The sequence below is a fragment of the Amphimedon queenslandica genome, unplaced genomic scaffold (assembly GCF_000090795.2).
Source record: "Amphimedon queenslandica unplaced genomic scaffold, v1.1 AMPQUscaffold_13294, whole genome shotgun sequence".
NCBI lineage: Eukaryota > Metazoa > Porifera > Demospongiae > Haplosclerida > Niphatidae > Amphimedon > Amphimedon queenslandica.
This window is the reverse complement of record NW_003546470.1, coordinates 83618-102759: the sequence shown is the minus strand read 5'-3', so window position 1 is coordinate 102759 and position 19142 is coordinate 83618. Positions and strand designations below refer to the sequence as shown.

Sequence of the window (19142 nt, the reverse complement as noted above, 5' to 3'; positions counted from 1 at the left end):
AGGTGTGGCTGTTGCTGGTTGGACACTAAAATGAAGTGGTTTCTACGAGCTGGGTTTATATCTTTTGTAATATCTTCTTCAGGTAAGTACGAGGGTAAGTAGCCACTTCTTCCTCTCACTATGTAATGCAATCTATAGGCCTAGCACTAGCGACCTTATTAACCTTGTACTGGAGGAGATGTAGGAATTCTAAGGCCATTGTACCAAGCCCTGTACCTCGCCCTGTGCTTGACATTAGTGACTACAAAGTGTCAGTCATAGATACAGCAGAACAATGTGAGGCTTACTTTAAGAGATTGCAAGATACCACCACTTTTATTGGGTTTGATTGTGAATGGGTCAGTGATAATCAAAGGAATAATGAGAGCTCTTATTATCCTGTGGCATTACTCCAGTTAGCATTTCCTAATAAGGAATGTGCTTTAGTCCGATTGTCTAAAATTGGAAGGTTAACAGAAAGTTTACAGAAGATATTGACTGATAAAAGGTATGTAATTAAGTTATGTACAATTGTACATGTTATTTTTTTAATGGCTCCAAAATTACCCTCAAATTTTTATTACATTTTCTGATACATATTGCTCCCCTTATACTATGTAGAAATTTTGAACTGTTTCCGACAAATATTTTTCAAGCTATGATCATTTTAAAATTAGCAAATATTATTTTAGAATAAAGCAAAAGCTATAGCCCATTGTTTTTTTTTCAAAAAATGGGTCCAAACTCATTCAAAATTTTATTAAATTTTCCTATACATATTAGTGTCCTATACTATGTAGAAAGAGCGCATTCTGACAAGAAATTTTGAAGTTATGAGCACTTTTTAATTCAGCCAATTTTTAAAAGCAAAGGTTATTTCATGGTTTTTTCAAAAATGGCTCAAAAATCACTCAAAATTTTATTATTTTTCCTAATACATATTGATGTCCTTATGCTGTGTACAAAGTTTTAGTTGATTTCAACAGATACTTTTTGAGTTATTACCATTTTAAAAACAAGCCAAACTTTGATAAAAAGGAAAGACTATGTAAACTACAATTTTTCTAAAAATGGATCTAAGATCATCTAAAATTATTTATTACATTTTCTGATACTAATTGATGTCCTTATGCTTTGTAGAAAGTTTGAGCCAATTCTGACGAGGAATGTTTGAGTTACAATACATGTATGAGCACTTATTAAATTGAGCTAATTTTTTTTTAAAGCAAAGGCTATATGGTTTTTTTCAAAAATGGGTCCAAATCACCCAAATTATTGATTACATTTTTATACTTGATTTGTGTTGTTATACTATATAGAAAGTTTGAGCCAATTCCGACAAAAAATTTTTTAGTTATGAGTACTTTTTAAATTGAGCCAAAAAAGCAAAGGCTATAATTATAGCCCTTGAAAGTTACAGCCATTTTAAGAAAATGCCAAAATTCTGAAAATTATCCAAGGCTATAACACGTGGTTTTTGCCAAAAAATGGCTCCAAAATGACCCCAAACTTTTATAACATTTTCTGATACATAATGATGTCCTTATGCTGTGTAGCAGGTTTGAAGTGATTCCGACTTCAATTTTTCAAGTTGCTGCCATTTTAAGAAAACGTCAAAATTCTGAAAAATAACCAAGGTTATATATAGCCCATGGTTTTTTCTAAAAAATGGCTCCGAAATCACCCCAAATTTTTATTACATTTTCTGATGCATATTGATGTCCTTATGCTGTGTAGCAAGTTTGAGGTGATTCCGACTTAAATTTTTTAAGTTACGGCCATTTTAAGAAAATGCCAAAATTCTGAAAAATACCCAAGGCTATAGCCCATGGTTTTTTTTCAAAAAATGACTCCGACATCACCCCAAATTTTTATTACATTTTCTGATACATATTGAACTCCTAATACTGTGTAGCAAGTTTGAGGTGATTCCAACTTGAATTTTTTAATTTATCGCCATTTTAAGAAAATGCCAAAATTCTAAAAATACCCAAGGCTATACGCCCATGGTTTGTACCAAAAAAATGGCTCCAAAATGACCCCAAATTTTTATTACATTTTCTGATACATATTGATGTCCTTATGCTGTGTAGAAAGTTTGAAGTGATTCCGACTTGAATTTTTTAAGTTGCGGCCATTTTAAGAAAATGCCAAAATTCTGAAAATTACCCAAGGCTATAGCCCATGGTTTTTCCCAAAAAATGGCTCCGAAATCACCCCAAATTTTTATTACATTTTCTGATACATATTAATGTCCTTATGCTGTGTAGCAAGTTTGAGGTGATTCCAACTTGAATTTTTTAAGTTACGGCCATTTTAAGAAAATGCCAAAATTTTAAAAATACCCAAGGCTATATGCCCATGATTTGTACCAAAAAATGGCTCCAAAATGATCCCAAATTTTTTTTACATTTTCTGATACATATTGATGTCCTTATGCTGTGTAGAAAGTTTAAGGTAATTTCAACTTCAATTTTTTGAGTAATGGCCATTTTAAGAAAATTTCAAAATTCTAAAAATACCCAAGGCCATGGTTTTTTTTTCAAAAATGGCTCAAAAATCATGCCAAATTTTTATTACATTTTCTGATGCATATTGATGTCCTTATGCTATGTAGAAAGTTTGAGCCAATTCCAAGCTCAAATTCTAGAGTTATGACCAATTTTTAAAAAGTAGCAAATTTTGAAAAAAAAACTAAGGCTATAACCTATGGTTTTTTCAAAAATGACTCCGAAATCCCACCAAATTTTTATTACATTTTCTGATACATATTGTTGCCTTTTGGCTATGTAGAAAGTTTGAGTGGATTTGGACAAATTAGTTTTTTTAATTTATGACCATTTTAAAACTGAATTAATTACAAATAAATTAATTTCTTTTTATAGTTCTTTTAAATTTGGAGTTGGAATTATGAATGATGTGACTAGACTCTGTGAATGGTCTGGGACTCTCACTGTTAGTTGCATTGATTTAAGGAACGTTGCTTTTAGATGTGGTATAAGGTACATGTATGAGCAAAACTTCAAACATTATTATTAATATGTATTTGTAGGCGAAATAATGGCTTAGGAGGATTGTTAGAACAACTGACTGATAGTGTCTTAACTAAATCGAAAGAAATAACTTGTAGCAATTGGGAACGTGATGTCCTCAGTGATGATCAGATTCTATATGCTGCTAGAGATGCTATTGCTGGATTGATTATACTTAGCAAACTAGCAGAGCATAAGAAAAGGAGAACAAAAAGTGATTCATGCCAGACAATGAAGAGTGACACAATCAGTGAAGAGGAGAAATCTTGTGTATTCTCATTGTGTCAAGGCATCATTGATGTCAATTATAACATTAGGAATAATTCCCAACCTCAGAAGCCACAAGCCAGTGGTCGTACAGCTGCTTACAGTATAAGGCAGAGCCCACTTTATTACAATTGCCAGCTAATAGCTCCTGATGGAACACTACTATCTACTGTTGATAAAAGGAAAGTTGAATGGTATCTCAGTAAAGAGCTTGGAGGTAATGTTATCATTACATCACAGTCTAAACCATACAGTTAATTTATATTATAATAGTACTTGTGAGTGAAGATCCTCCTGTATTGCAATTGTTGTTTGAGCCATCAGGGAAGCCAAAGAAAGACAGAGAATACTACTTGACAGAGAAAGAAAATATTTGTGTGGTTTGTGGAAGAAAGGACAGCTACATCAGGAAAAATGTAGTGCCTCATGAATACAGAAAGTAAAATAATGGCCAACACAGTGACTTTGGGAGTCATTAAGGTTTTGTTTTTTTTATTTTTTTTTAGATTTTTTCCTCCTAAGATGAAGGAGCATCTGTCACATGATGTTCTTCTCTTGTGTGTGACCTGCCATCAGTTATCGACTCATCATGACAGCATAATAAAACAACAAATAGCATTAGAATATTCAGCACCACTGGAAGCTAGTACTCAGAAGTTTCACGAAGACCCAGAAAAAGTTAAACTCCGAAGTTTAGCCCGTGCTTTAAAAGGACACAAAGAAACGTTACCAAAGAAGAGGAGAGAAGATATAACAGAAACTTTAGCTAAACATTTTAACTGTGAAAAAGATGAAGTGACTGATGATATGATAGAGGAGCTTCTGAAAATAGAAACAAGGTTAATGATACCATATCTACATATTGCATGTTCATAATATTTGTTTTTTGTATAAACTAGATTGCACAATCCCAATTATGTTTCACATGGTGAGCTGGTAGTAAAGGCAGTAAAGGAAAGAGAAGACTTGGTAGAGTTTCAACAAAGATGGCGTCAACATTTTCTAGACTCAATGCAGCCACAATATCTGCCAAAACTTTGGAGTGTTTATCACAATCCACAATAGCCACAGAATTTGTTAGATTTTTATGATAAATTGCTAAAATTGGAATATTATAAGATTCTGAGTAATAAGGGGTTGCTCTCAGACTAGAGCTATTATAGCGCTTTAGATGCATTCATGTATTAAGCCTGCAGTCTCTTTCTCTGTCCTTCTTTTCCCTCTTTTTCCCTCTCTCTTCTCTTACAGTGTGATGTCAAGAGCATGTTGATCACATGATTGAAATGACAGGCAAGTCAGTGAGACATGCATTTGGAGAACAGAGCAGCTGGTAGAATTGATCTTACTGTAAGTTGTGTGATAGGTAACGTACCACTGCACTGTAGCCACCTTAAACGGATGAGAACATTTTGTAATATTCCAAGCCTTAAAACATTGCCATATAAAGTGCCTATAGTGTCGACATTGTTTCCTGTAACAGTTCTAGTGTAATTGTCTAAAGCCATGTAAACTGTCAAGTCAACCACGAAAATTGAAGCCACAAATTGTCCCACTAGCTGAACAAACCACAAAATGTGAAGCCTACAAAAAATCCACTATACAGTATTATAAAATAAAGAATTCTCTCGTAGTTATTTTTGGAAAAATTTGGGTACTATGTACAAGGACTTTTGTCTGATTTTTAGTAACCTTAAAAATCTGTAAAAAAAATCCAATTTTGATTGGAATCAGCTCGAACTTGTTACATATCACAAGTACATGTATATTTATCAGAAAATATTATAAAATACAGAATATTCTCCTAGTCATTTTTGACGAAATTTGGTCAAAGACACTGTACTATTATATAGTATTTTTATACAGGAATTTTTGCATGACTTTGAGTATTTAAAAAACTTGTATTTTGATTGGAGTCAGCTCAAAATTTTATAAAGTAAAAAACATATGCATGCCATGTGTGTATTAAGAAAATTATAAAAATGGAAAATTCTCTCCTAGCAATTTTTGAAAAATTTCCTGTATAGTAGACATTATTTTGTCAAAGTTTGGAGCAACTTTAAAATCCACTGACAATAACCTACATGAGCACTATGCCAAAATCCTGTGAGAGAAAACTGACTATAAGCATTTCTAATTAAAGAGATGTATGTAGTAAAATGGTTATATAGCATTTTGGAGGCAATGACCACAGTAAAAAGGTGATATCTTAAATTAATGACAGCATTTTGATATAATAGTACCCCATCTATAGTAAGTATAGGAGTAATGATCTGGCTGGTGGAAAGATTTCTAGTTCTACAAAATGCTATTTTTAACATTAATTCTAATTCATGGCCATCAGCCCATCACTATAATAAGTGTCATTATTTCAATATGAATACAAAAACAGAAGAATTGTCCCTAAAATGATAATCATCCCTTTAAAAATTTATTGGTGGCGTAGGACTCAAAAACCCATATCTTTTCTATGAACTAGTAAACATTTTAATGTCATTATTGGGAGTAGCTACCATAATGAAATAACCTTAATAAACAATTATGGTGAAAGGCATACATGTTAATTATAATTTAATTAAATTTAACAGGACAAAAGTTTGTAAAATAGAATTAGCTAGTAATACTTGTCTGACTGCAAATGGCGAAGCTTACTGAGACCATGTGAAGGTAAGAGTCTCATCACGACCCTTCATTAATCGATCAACACCACTACCTCATGGATTCCTGTTCTGATAAAAGCTGGGAATTCAAGTATTTCCACCAAACCCATATAAAAAGTGTGGGTGTATGCCGATAGGTTATTTAATTGTAACTAGATCTATGTACACGTAGATAGATCTACATGTAAATAAAATTAATGTAATACAATTAAGAAGAGTGTGTTTACCCAAAATTTAATCCAATATCCTGCTTTCTTTCAGTTTCCTATATACTGTAGATCAGGAAATTAGTGTGGTACAAATTTTTGAGTTTTAAACTTGTGCTGTGATTTAATTTTTACTAAATAATACTGTGTTATGTATTATTGAATATAGCATGTAATTATATGGGTAAGTCTAATTTTTTTGCGAAATTCTAATGCAGTAAAATTAAAATCACAGTAAAAATTTCAGATAGACGGTATTATATATATGATCAAGGAATGCTCCCCAGCCTGCTTGTTGTTCTGTTGCTGGAATCATGTGGAATGTTAGCGATGGATATAGCAGCCCCATACACTAGGCAACATGTTGCTTGCAACATTTGTGATTACATCTTGTAAGGAACTGTTGCCAGAAATAGAAGGCTGTTCTATTTCTGGCAACATGTTGCTTACAAGATCAAAGTAACCACAAAAGTATAGCAACATGTTGCCTAGTGTATGGAAGCCTTTAAAGTTTGCAATTTTGCTGGGCACGCCTCTGATTGGTATGAATGGTATGACAAAATTGCTGTTTGAGTGTTATCATCTATGCCAAGAAAACCTAGAAAAACACATCTCGGCACTCGGGGAGAATTAGCCTCGCTTCTGCTAGCGAGGGAGACTACAGGAAGACAGAAATGAAGTCAGCACTCGTTGTAAATTACAGCCTCTTAATTGTAATATTAGCGTTTTTGTTGCTCTGTGCAACTGGATCTAGTCATTCCCAAAGGCAAAGTTTTTTGTAAGTGTCTTTTCATTGAACTTACATGTATGATAAAATTTTGTGATATAGGACCGCCTCTTTTCAAGTGAGATGCAGTAACTGTTGCATTGCTCATACTTTCAAGTTGTCTGTCAGATACAAAATTAATCAAAGCTCTGATTTTAATCCTTGGTATTTAGCATATAGTGACAATGGTTAGTGGCTAGACCTTATTATTAGTCAGTGTTATCTTAGACATTTGGAACGGAAAGATCTAGTCTTGCTAAGCCAGACCATTCCCCAACCTACAGTCATTTAGAGGGATCTAGTTTGGCTTTTTTAAAATTAGCAATTTTAATAATTTTTTCCTTTACACACTAATGTATAGTTACATGTATGTTTTGCCTTTAATTGCCAAGTCAAGAGAGCATAAAGCTTTACATGGACACTTCAGTGGCTTGCCATATTTTGCCATTAGGTAGCCTGGTAGCATTACAAATACATCAGTGTACCTACGCTGGCCTAAAATCGATAATTTCTCACTTCACTTCAGTGATTGTATGTATATTATATATAGGCTATTGCAATGATGGAAAAAGACAAAACATCAGTTTACCAGTTGATAATGTCAGTCAAGTGCAGTATAGGCTTGAAATGCCAGCCCAAACTGCTGAGAGATGCAACATAGTTATGGATGATCGTGTTTATCTTTATCTCAACAATAATGAAATGAATGTCAGGTTTGTTGTTACTATTATAATAATTAACACAGGCTATATTATTTTTAGTACCAGCTTCCTCTTTTGTAATCATGTATCTGCCACCAATACAGATGAACCAGTGATTATTGAGACACAAATTCTTGCTTTGAGTACAACGACAAATTTGTTTATCATTGATTCATCTAGCTGTGATAATGACTCTAGTCTTCTTTTTGCTAGTCAAATATCTCCTGATATTATTTGCCCAATAAATGTTCTTGACTGCCAAATCGATAATGACAACATATTACTGTGAGTTTATACAATTTTTTGAAATTAATTATACTTTTATCAGCACTCTTTCATTTTTACTGACTCTTCGGTATCCTTGTCATTGTGATTGTGTTTGTCAAGCACTGGATTCAGCTGATGAAGGGATATTACTTTCAAAAAACAGTATGAATACACTTACGTCATTGCACTTTTATACTGACAGTTGCAATGGCATGAGCTCAAGCCATCTTAAAATATCAAAATGCATTTTCCCAGATGCATGCATGCTGGAGTATGATGGTCAAAATATTTCCTGTACTGTGTCAAAGAAGGAAGGCCCACATTTTTATAGCTTAACATTAAATGTAACAAAAGGAGAAAGTATATCATTTATTTGGAAGCAATACTTTACTGCTCAGTCACTTTATTGTGACATATGGGCATTGGATGATGTCGCTGTAAGTATAGAATACCTTGGGCAGTCTCGTGTAATTTATAATGAAACATTTAACAATCCATCTGGTTGGATCTTTTATAATGGAAGGGAGTCGGATGATTCAATTGAATGTGATAACAGAAATGGGAAGTGTTTATTCTTTAGTGATGGTCAAGGTGAAGCCAATAGAACAGCTACGTCTCCATTGTTTGATGTAAACCTTGTTGAAATTGTTACTCTGCCAAGTGTATTTTCTTCAAATGTCCTATGTGATGCGAATGATGAGACTTTGTAAGTTGTACTAAAGCACCTGCATGTAAACTGTGATGTGCTACATTGTATAATGTGCTAAATTGATTTTTTAGGATACATATTAGCTTCTTATTTCAGCTACACAACTTCACTCAACCACTTCCTATTACTGATTCATTTCCCAATACCATCCTCCTCTCACTTAGCACTGATCAATATGAGGCTCCATTAGCTTATTATGCACCAGTTGGTAACAAATACTGGACTGATTTTAATACTACTACATTGTATCATGTGCCAATTTATTCACCGAATTCTACGCATAAAACTGAATTGTCTTTTTGCATTTCCAAAAATGTTGATAGCTTCTATTTGATGTGGGAACAAGATAACTACACTGTTGGAGCTGATATTTGGAGTCTTGGTCAATTTAGTGTCTTGTCTAAACAAAGATTCAATGAGTAAGTGTTATTAAATTCTTATCATTTTATAGTTAATGCAGGCCACTTTGGGATCATGCCAATGGTAACATAATGCATCCAGGATGTAGTAGTAGTAGTGATAATAGTAGTGCATTTTTTCTAATGAATGAAGGAAATGCATCTGCATCACGATTTGTTAGAATGTTGATTCAACGCTCTGTTATTCAGCCAACTAGCTCTCTTAGTGGCATTTTACCATCTTCAACTCCACTGCCTTTATTCTGTGAAAGTAATGGAACATGGCCTAAAACTTCTGCCAATCAAAATGTCAGTGGCTTTTGTCATAATGGAATAATTAATGGTAATGCTCAATGTGTAATTGTATTGAAACTGATTTATATGTCCTATCAGCCAATAGATTTTGCAATAGAGATGGAGTGTGGGAAGAAATCATATGTCACACTAGTGAAGATTTTAACAGGATTTCACAGGAGGTTAGTATCGTTCCAATTGATGTTAATGCTGATTGATCTTAGATTAAACAAGACCCTAACTTGGCCCTGAGTATTTTGAATGAAACAAGAGAGGCTTTTTCAAGTAGGGAGGCAGTAGTTTTACTTAACATGATAGTAACATCAGTGGAAAATGTGACTGAAGAGCACACAGAGGTACATCTGTGTGCATGTGTTACTGATTATTAATTCTTGTTAATACTTTTTGTAGCAAGTAATTGGTATATCTGAATCAATAATTAGAATGAAGAACATTTCAAATAATAAGGTTTGTAGCATTACTCAGTAGCAATAACAAACTACATGTATGTATCAATATAGGAGCAGAGGAGAATTGCTGGTACTCGTTTGTTGCTAATACTTGATGAACTAGCACTGAAATTAGATTCCAATAATAGTGTTATCCTCTCTGAAACTATAAGTATGTTACATTTAAAAGGTACATTGTTATATAGTATATCTTAAAATAGAAATGAAAAGTCGAAAAATTATCAAAGCTGATAGAGTTGTAGGAATATCTTTTGATGGAAATTCTATTACTTTACCACCCGAGATATTTAGTACTTTGCCTGTTAGAGTAGCATCATACATTCTTCAGGACTTGTCATCAGTACTTGAACCAAATAGCTCTTCACTACAATTGATTTCTGATGTTGTATCTGCTACAACTGATTGTAAAGGATGTAACTTTGTAAATTTATCGGAGTCTGTTAATATTACTTTCAATCTCTCATCATCACCAGTAATTTGATATTGTTTTTGAAATTTTTTAACTAAATCTTAGCAGGTGGAAATTCGTAACCTTATATGTGCGTATTGGAAAATTAGAAATTCGTGAGTTTTGCCTATTTACATGTACACGTACTTAGTAACATAATTTTTGAAAACATTGGCTTTAAAATTAATTTTGAGCTTTGATGCGTTGTCGCTGTTGTGAATAAATTACGACACATATTCAATTAAACTAAACTTGTTAATTAAGTCTGGACCATTAAAAGTACCATTATTGTATACATTATCAATAGCATGATGAACATAATGCTTGTTTTCAGTTCAGATAATTCTTCGGTGACTGGTGAATGGGACACAAATGGATGTAATACTTCTAATAAAGACGGTTCTATATTGGAATGTAACTGTGACCATTTAACACATTTTGCTATTCTACTTAGTCCAGACTCATCATCTTCAGTAAGTAACAGCTTTTATAATTGATAAATATATGAGGCCATTGCAATTAGATTCATCGTTTGTTTTGTGAACAGGTGGCCGGGCAGGGTAATACCATATAGCGGGATTTATTGACGAGTAAAAAATTTGATGAAAACAGTAAATTTCCCCGGTTGGCGAGTTTTAATTTGACGAATAGTGCCCTTTGCATACACGTGGCACAAAGTACAAAATTTTTGACGGTTATTAAATTTGACGTTTTATTTTAAATCGTCAACTCGTCAAAATAAAACCTTTGTCAATAAATCCCACTATACGGTAATCAATGCAATGTATAACTCATTATCATTGTATAAATTGTATGGATAATTAATGCAAAAGTGCAATAAATAATAGCAATGTAGCACTGTGTGGGCAGAAAACAGAAAACTATGAATCTTATTAAAGTGGCCTAATGTTCAATCATAGGTTAATGGCAGTAATTTGGTTATTTTGACAACTATTGGACAAGTGTTTGTAACTATCTCCTTAGTGTGTATGTTACTGACAATATTGTGTTATTCCTGTATGAGGTAATTAAGAAGTGTAATTATTTTATTGATTTTATGCTATCATTACAGAAAACTCTGGAGCATTAGGAACTATATACACATAATGCTGTGTATCAACTTGTTTATAGCGCAACTGACGTTTTTATTTGGAGTTCAAAGAATTGAAAACAAAGTACTTTATTTCATAAATAAATACATTATATGTGCATATTATCCACTACAGGTTGCCTGCTCAATCATCGCTACTGTAATGCAATACATGTTTTTAGTTACGTTCATGTGGATGTTAATGGAAGGAGCCATTTTATACATAGCATTGGTTAAAGTGTTTACTACTCGCACAAGGCATTATGCAGTAGCTTTTACGCTTGTCTGTTACAGTAAGCATTGGCATTGTAGTAGTTAATAGTTTTTGTGTGTGTTTGTTAGGTGTTCCAGCTATTTATATGATGTTAGTTGTTCCTATTGGATATCTAGTTGATACTGGTAATAATCAATCTAATCATTACTTGCTTTACAATAATGATGAACTGGTTGCGTAAGTAATAGTTTTCATTTACTGGATGTAATTCTTGTTTGTGTCATTTATAGTTGCTGGTTGAGTTATGAGACTGGGTTCATATGGTCTTTCATTGCTCCAGTCATTTTGATAATTTTGGTAAAATATAAAATATTGTCTTTAATCTGTTTTATGATTAAACTTATTATAGATTAATATTGGCTTCTTCATAATGGCAATTGTAATAATGAAAAGACATAAAAAAGCTCAACCAAACCAATCATTTTATAATGATATAAAGTATGTTACATATGCTTTGGTTTTGAATGCCAGAATTTTTCTTTAGTTTATTAATATTACTTGTGGTGGCAAGTTATTTTATCCCTTTACTTGGTAGCACAATGCTTCCTTTTGTCAAAGATAGCTAGGAAAGAATTTTCCATTTTATAATTTTTCTGATACATATACATGCTCTGATGATGTGTATTTAGTTTAAACAAATTCTGGTCATAATTAGATTGTTAATAAATTTTTAAAGTTGCTCAAAAACCTGGCCCAAGACCATGGTCTTGGCCCAAATTTTGTCAAAATTCAATTGGTTAGAAAAGAATTTTCTATTTTTATAATTTTTTCTAAAGTATATACATTTTCTGACGTTGTATATCTAGTTTGAGCTAATTCTGATCAAAATTGAAATTTTATATATTTTAAAGCTACTCCAAAAGCCATGAACTAGAACTATGCCTGTTAGCTCATGATGTGTGCTGTTTAGCTAATGTAGTACCGTATAATGGGAAATTTTGGAGGAACTAAAATTTGGCGAATTGCTAAATTTTTGTGATTGGTGAATTTTAATTTGGCAAATTTGTAGCCACATGCCATTGAGCATGCGTATAATGGCTCAAAATGGCAGATTTTATTTTGGCGAATGGCTCAAAATGGCAGATTTTATTTTGGTGAATGGCTATCAAAATGCCAAATTCACCAAATTTAATTCCCTCTTAAATTTCCCGTTATACGCTATGCTTTGTGGGAAACCCTGATGACAATATGTTATTACTTTTATGGTGCCAAAACATATCAAAATAGTATTTTTATTTAAAATTACTTTAACATGGTATGATTGTAATTCTAATTGAGCCTACTTTTACAAAAGGAATGTAATTGAATGTGTAATTGTGAGGTTTTGTAATTGACCCCAGGTCTAATTTTATCCAATCAACCTAGTCTGGTATCCAGTTATATTATTGGCTTGTGTACTCCATGCAACGATTGCTTTCTTTGAATTCTGTTTTGCCATGCATGAATTAGGGTATACTGTTTTGTGTGCATTATGTGTTTTGTTTTGATGTAATTTGGATGTCTTTCAGTTGGAAAAATGTAATTAGTTAATAATACATCAATATGATATTTGTTTATAGTATGATTATAACTTGATTATTTGTAATTGGTTTGTGGTCACATGTTATAGGTTGGGGACAACAGCATAATGGATTGCACATCATTTATAATTATCATTTTAGGTATTGGATAAAATGTTCTATGTCTCTAACTTGTGTGATGGGAATAGCATGGCTTGGTAGTGTTCTTTTCTTTAGAGAAGAGCTTCTCTTTATTGCTTACATCATGACTGTATTGATTGCTGGTCAAGGAATTGTTATATTTGTACTTTACGTACCTCTCTCTAAACACGTATGTTAATTATTAATGATACTGATGGGTATCTTTTATTATTACTTGTGTATGTACAGGTGAGGGCAGCATATTCTAAATGGTGGAATGACAAGAAAGCAAATTCTGAAATAATTGGCAGCTTGTCGCTAAGAGCTTCAAATCTTCTACGTCCATTTTCATTTCAAGTTTGTATATAAACAATTCATGTTCATTTAATTATCTTATTAAATAGCAAACAAGTGTTTCTGTCGCTATTAAGGCTGATCAATATTTACCAAAACATTGTGAAAATGGTTAGTCGTCAATTGTTTTTTTGTTTGAAAAGAGTACCAGTAATAATAGGCACATCAAAGGATTCTTCTGATACTTTGAATAAAGCCAGACTTGATCAGATATTGAATGAAAGTGGAATGAAAGATGAGTCTTTTATCATTGCCAATGAAATTGATGATGACTACCTTACAGTGACTGATTCTTAAACTTGTGTATTATTATTCATTATTTTTAAACTACTAATTATATTAGTTGTGCTGCAATCATGTTTAGTGTTTGAAAATTGATGTAACACATGGTGACATCATTGACATGAATCAACAGAGATACTTGACTATAAAAATCATGTACTTTAATTAAATTTTTCCAAAATCTATTTTAGTTTATAATGTTTTCTACACAATATTGATCTGATAATAATCAATTGTTAGTGTGCTTACATTTACAATAAACAACAACCATAAAAATTGCTCTAACTTAAAATTTCTTTTTAAAAAGTTTATTTTGTTACCCAATATAAATCTACTAACAATTAAATACACAAATTTCATCACGTTTGCACAAATTTTATCATTCTTTACCACTTACCATGTCCATCATAAATTATTGCAAGATAATTATCACCTGCTAACCAAAGTATGTCCACTTGTGAAACTATTTTGTTTACAATAAAGTATGATCAAATAGTCAGGCATGTGATATAATTATTTATGCAAGGCTAATTCAATGAATTTGTCACTGGCTTTTTCATCCCCCACAACAAAGTAATCACTAGAATTTATCACATCTGTATCACTGCAAAAAATAAGTAGTAGAACAACCCATGGGTATATAGTTGGTTACCTCTGAAGTTACCATCTAAGAGTAGTTTTAAACAAAGTTTTTTGCTGTGATAAGCAAACACAAAGACATTTAACAGGCTTTGATGATTGCCATTACTCAATCAAATTAAAGGTTACCCAAACTGAAGCAGTAGTGAATGTAAGTTTCTCGGCCCTCAGGTGATACTTTCTTTTTTCCTCATACATCTAATAAAAAACCATATGACCATATTATACTTGTAGCCTCTTCTATTTTCCTTGATAACCATATATATTGTGTATATCCGTGTGCACATACTATTCAATGTACCATGCATTTCCTACCCACCAACTATACAAATGAGTACAACTGACGATGCAGCATATTGCCTGAACAATATTTTCTCAATATCAAAATAACTTTTAAAATAAATCAATGATGACAATGTTTCAACAAAAAACAGGATTTCCTCCTCAATAAAAATTAATCTACCTCATTGAACTGCAGCTCTAAGTACATACTTGGAAATCAACATGCCTACTGATCAGCATAAGATTATTCAATAATGTTGTCATACATCAAATTAGGCTTAGGTTCCAAAACGACAAAATTAGAAGAAGAAATTTTACAACGTTATTTATGTGTCCAATATTTGGAAATTTCAGTGATTGTACTTCAGCACACCAAGTTATTTTTTGCTCATTTTTCTAATTACATTTTTTGCTTGTTCTCAGACTTTGTTCATTTTTCGAGTGATATTTTTAGTCTTCAATATGTGAATAATAACAGACTGAAATAAAAATAATACTTGAAGATTAACAGAATCACCTGGCTATGTACTTACATTAATCATAAAATTGACAAAAGCTACAGTTGCAGATCAACAACTTCCTTCAGCTTACTGAGCATAGTATTGTGCAATTAAAACATCAATTCCCTGATCTAATTATAATCATGACATGAATCTGGATGTGGTAAGGCTATGTCAACTGTATCATGTGCAACCCAAGAACAAAAGATTTTTGAACTATAACAATGGCCAGCAAAGTGGTTGAAGTTTCTGGACAAGCAATTGAGAACTTCAGTGCTGAAAAGGTGGTTTTTGCTGAAAAAAAAAGTCCAGATCTGGTTCCTGCATCAGAAAAGGTTGATACAAGTATTAGCCCAAAAGATTTCTATTGGGATCAAATTTTATATTATTTGGTTTCAGCAATTTTGGGTCTTAGTTTTTTGGACATATCAGTTGAATTTTTTCGAGGATCTACTGTGCATTGCTATACACCCGAGTATGTTACCTCTCGTGATCACATTGCTTATTTTAACAATTACTGTTATGGTAGTTTACCGAACAGTCAGTATTACCTTATCTTTATATTAGTGTCAGCTCTTTTCATTATTGCACCTCATTATCTCTGGACATCATACTTCGGGGCACACTTCGATTTCTTTTTTGACTTGGCAAAAAAACTTCACCGCCTTCGTGATACTAACACCGGAGAATACAGTCCAAATAACTTTGAACTTGTCAAAAAGTTAGAAGAAAAGTTTTCTGCTTCTAAGCGGATTTTTCTTTGTTACAAGCTAAAATTATTAGCTCAATTTATCATTTGCTGGACAATACTGATTACTAATGCTGTTTTATTTAAAGATAAGGACTATAAAGAATCATTTTGCTGTCCAACAGATACAAGCCAACTTAATACAACAGCTTGGCCTTTAGAAGAACAAATTGAATGCATCTACAATAGCCTGACCCTGCTATATTTTTTGCGTAACACAGTTTTTGTTTTGGTGTCTGTTGCAATAATGGCAATCATTATTGGTTTAATTTGGTGCCATACTCGTCATACAGCCGAACTTGGTGCTAAAGAAATTGCTACATTTTGTCATGAATCTTGTCTTCCTCCTGATGAACACTTCTTCCCATTACCTTCAAATATAATATGCGATGTCTTTTGTTGTAAAGAAAAAAATAAGAATTTAATGGCAAAAATAAAGCAATTCCTATCTCCTCAAATTAAAAATGATCTTGAATTTTTAGTAGCTAGGCTCTTCTATGCTGACACTGGTCATGGAGAAGTATTCAAACATATTTATATTCAGAAAGAATTAAAGAAAATCATTTCTGAGGACCACGAGCTCCTATACCTACTAACAAGAATTCATAGTGATCTACTTGATGAAGAAATTGATGAGCTAATAGGTAACAATAAAATACTGCATAATAGAGTAAGTCAAATTAAATTGTTCTTATTACAGCAAGAAGTAATGAAACTCCACATATTACACATGCAAATCAAGTTAAAAAGAAATGGGATAAATTGAAAGATTTGAAAGGTTATTTTTTTCGATCAAATTTTGAGAACCCTAATCTTGAGGACTTTGTTTACTCATTTTTTGAGCCATATATATATTGGTTTGCAGTTAAGGGGTCAGGTAAACTAGTAATACAATATTGTCAGCTGATGGTGTTCATTATTCTTATATTTATATAGCCATTTTCCTTGAAAGAAGCTCTATTGAATTTTTTGAAATTTGTTCCTAGAAATGATCTTGCTTTTGATATATCATTTGGAAACAAATCTGGGCATTCTCTCATTTTATCAAGAGCTTTTCATGAAGTAAGATTAGTAGCCTATAATGTGATATTTTGTGTATTAAGTAACCATAATAGCTCCATACATAAAAAATTGTGCTCATTTAAGTATTTGCTTTCTGACTAGACATGCACTTAACCATTTTATTCCTTAATATTATTACAAAAGGTTGCTACAGTTCATTTTAATAAGTTTTATCAAAACTCTGAACGAGTTTTCAAAGCTGAGGTATATGAAGCATACCGAACATTAACATTTCAAGCTGATATTTTTAGTCAATCAGCTCAGAACATTTTCAAGGTAAAAATTAGTTTTATTCTTATTTAAGGCCAATTCTTATAATAGTCAGAAGAGTTCTTTACAAAATTGTTTGTTGAACAAAAAGATCGTCGCTACATTGACCTGATTGTAATTGGACCAATTTCTGATGAATCAAAAGTAATAACAGGTATAAACCCATTGGTTTCATGATAATCTAGCAAAATTTTGATCATTATTATTTCAGTATCAGTAATCATTATTATGTTTTAATAGCCAACTTGCTTATTGAAAAGCTCTATGCACCACACAAGTGCTTCAGAAAGGGCAGTATCTTAATGGCCATACGACCCTTGATGATTGGGACTGAATCAAGAACAAACCATTTCATTCAATATCAACCATCAAAAGGGTAAAGTAAACAATTACCACTATTGCTATCATATTGATATTTTAAATTTTCACAGTATTTTTAAGGAGCTTAAAGATGATGTCAATGCAACATTGGCTAATAATTGTACTGTTTATTCAGTAAAGCCAAATGGTGAATTAGAAAAATTTAAATCGCCTGAAGCTGTTGCAGTTTCATTATCAGAATCTGATGAAGATGCATCACCAGATAAAAAGCCAGGGGGCATGGCAAGACTATATGGGATACCAGTTTATTCTAATAATGTTTTTTGTATTTATGAATTCAGAGTATTCAAATACATTGGACGACATGGCAATGAATAGTTGTTATGATTGTTATTATTGATGTAAAGTATCATAATTTATTATTATGATTGTTATTATTGATGTAAAGTATCATAATTTATTATTATGATTGTTATTATTGATGTAAAGAATCATAATTTCAGTGAATTACCCTTATTATTCTAGTGTGGGGTGTGACCAAAAGGCCCAAAACGCGGAGTAAAATTAATAAAAAAATTACCGGTACTCTACGAAAGTCTCCTCAAGAACCCTAAGCAAAAAGATCGATATTACACTATGATTTGTCTTAGCTATTTGTCTACAGAAAACTCTAACTCTTACCAGGGGCGTAACAAGACTTATTGCCGTGAGTCAAGTCATTTTTTAGTCAATTTAGTGTCGCGGGCCATGGCATCATCGACTCCACTCATAGATACTATTATATTATAGTATATGCTCCACTTGGAATCACTGCGTGCTCCGTAAACCCCTCCCCTCGATACTACTGCATATGCATTATGCAGTTTACGGAGCACGCAATTGTGATCCAAGTGGTGTGAAAAGCGCAGTATCATCATAGCGCGAGACTAGTTCTTTTTGTGGTGCAAGCTTGGATTAGACTTAGTAATTAGCCTAAACAAATTAACATGAATTTATATTAATATACAATTGAAATACAGCATAAAAGTATTTCGAAATGCAGTAAATGCCTTGATGTCAATGGGACAAAACCTCTGAAACACAAATAATATTCATGAATTACAAATTCAATAACCAAACAATTTTAACATGGGCTTCTGATATTAATTATGCATGCATATCATCACTGTAATGAATAGAGACTTTCACTTGAATTAAATTGAAATGTATATTCAGTATTTGTAAAATACGAAGCTAAAACATCTTTTGCTCATGCAGTATATAGTATTTGTAATTTGTGTTGTATTTGAACCCAGTAATATAACATCTGCTTTAATTTTTGTCGAACGAAATACCCAGACAAATTTGAAAAAATTATTGATTGACAAAAATCTATATAAATTAGTTCTAAACACAATTTATCTTCTCACTTAGCTCTGCTGCAATTGCCTGGCTCCTATACCATCTTCAATTGTCATAACAACATCGAATGGTCACCACCTACTTA

At 32.4% G+C, this 19142-nt stretch overlaps 2 protein-coding genes across 5 annotated transcripts; both read left to right on the top strand.

Moving 5' to 3' along the window:
* Nucleotides 1-9: 9 nt before the first annotated feature.
* Nucleotides 10-4396, top strand: LOC100636036 (exonuclease 3'-5' domain-containing protein 2-like). 2 transcript variants are annotated; one of them, XM_003388084.3, is made up of 7 exons: nt 10-82; nt 139-487; nt 2865-2981; nt 3032-3495; nt 3552-3717; nt 3785-4117; nt 4178-4396. In XM_003388084.3, the coding sequence occupies exons 1-7, from the start codon at nt 31-33 to the stop codon at nt 4341-4343; spliced, it is 1647 nt and encodes a 548-aa protein (XP_003388132.1). In that variant the 5' UTR covers nt 10-30; the 3' UTR covers nt 4344-4396. The 2 variants fall into 2 exon arrangements, with proteins under 2 accessions (XP_003388132.1, XP_019854582.1); XM_019999023.1 differs by having other exon boundaries at nt 13-94.
* A 2294-nt stretch (nt 4397-6690) lies between these two features.
* Nucleotides 6691-13986, top strand: LOC100635907 (uncharacterized). 3 transcript variants are annotated; one of them, XM_019999039.1, is made up of 24 exons: nt 6691-6919; nt 6971-7095; nt 7458-7620; nt 7669-7893; nt 7937-8581; nt 8656-9003; nt 9045-9325; nt 9376-9458; nt 9501-9632; nt 9688-9744; nt 9798-9897; nt 9947-10218; nt 10264-10310; nt 10529-10667; nt 11115-11218; nt 11267-11369; nt 11421-11577; nt 11627-11735; nt 11789-11855; nt 11908-11996; nt 13220-13388; nt 13448-13555; nt 13603-13663; nt 13704-13986. In XM_019999039.1, exons 1-24 carry the CDS (start codon nt 6816-6818, stop codon nt 13847-13849), a joined length of 3834 nt encoding a protein of 1277 aa, XP_019854598.1. In that variant the 5' UTR covers nt 6691-6815; the 3' UTR covers nt 13850-13986. The 3 variants fall into 3 exon arrangements, with proteins under 3 accessions (XP_019854598.1, XP_003388131.2, XP_019854597.1); XM_003388083.3 differs by having other exon boundaries at nt 6692-6919; nt 10261-10310; nt 13713-13986; XM_019999038.1 differs by having other exon boundaries at nt 6692-6919; nt 10261-10310.
* Nucleotides 13987-19142: the final 5156 nt, after the last annotated feature.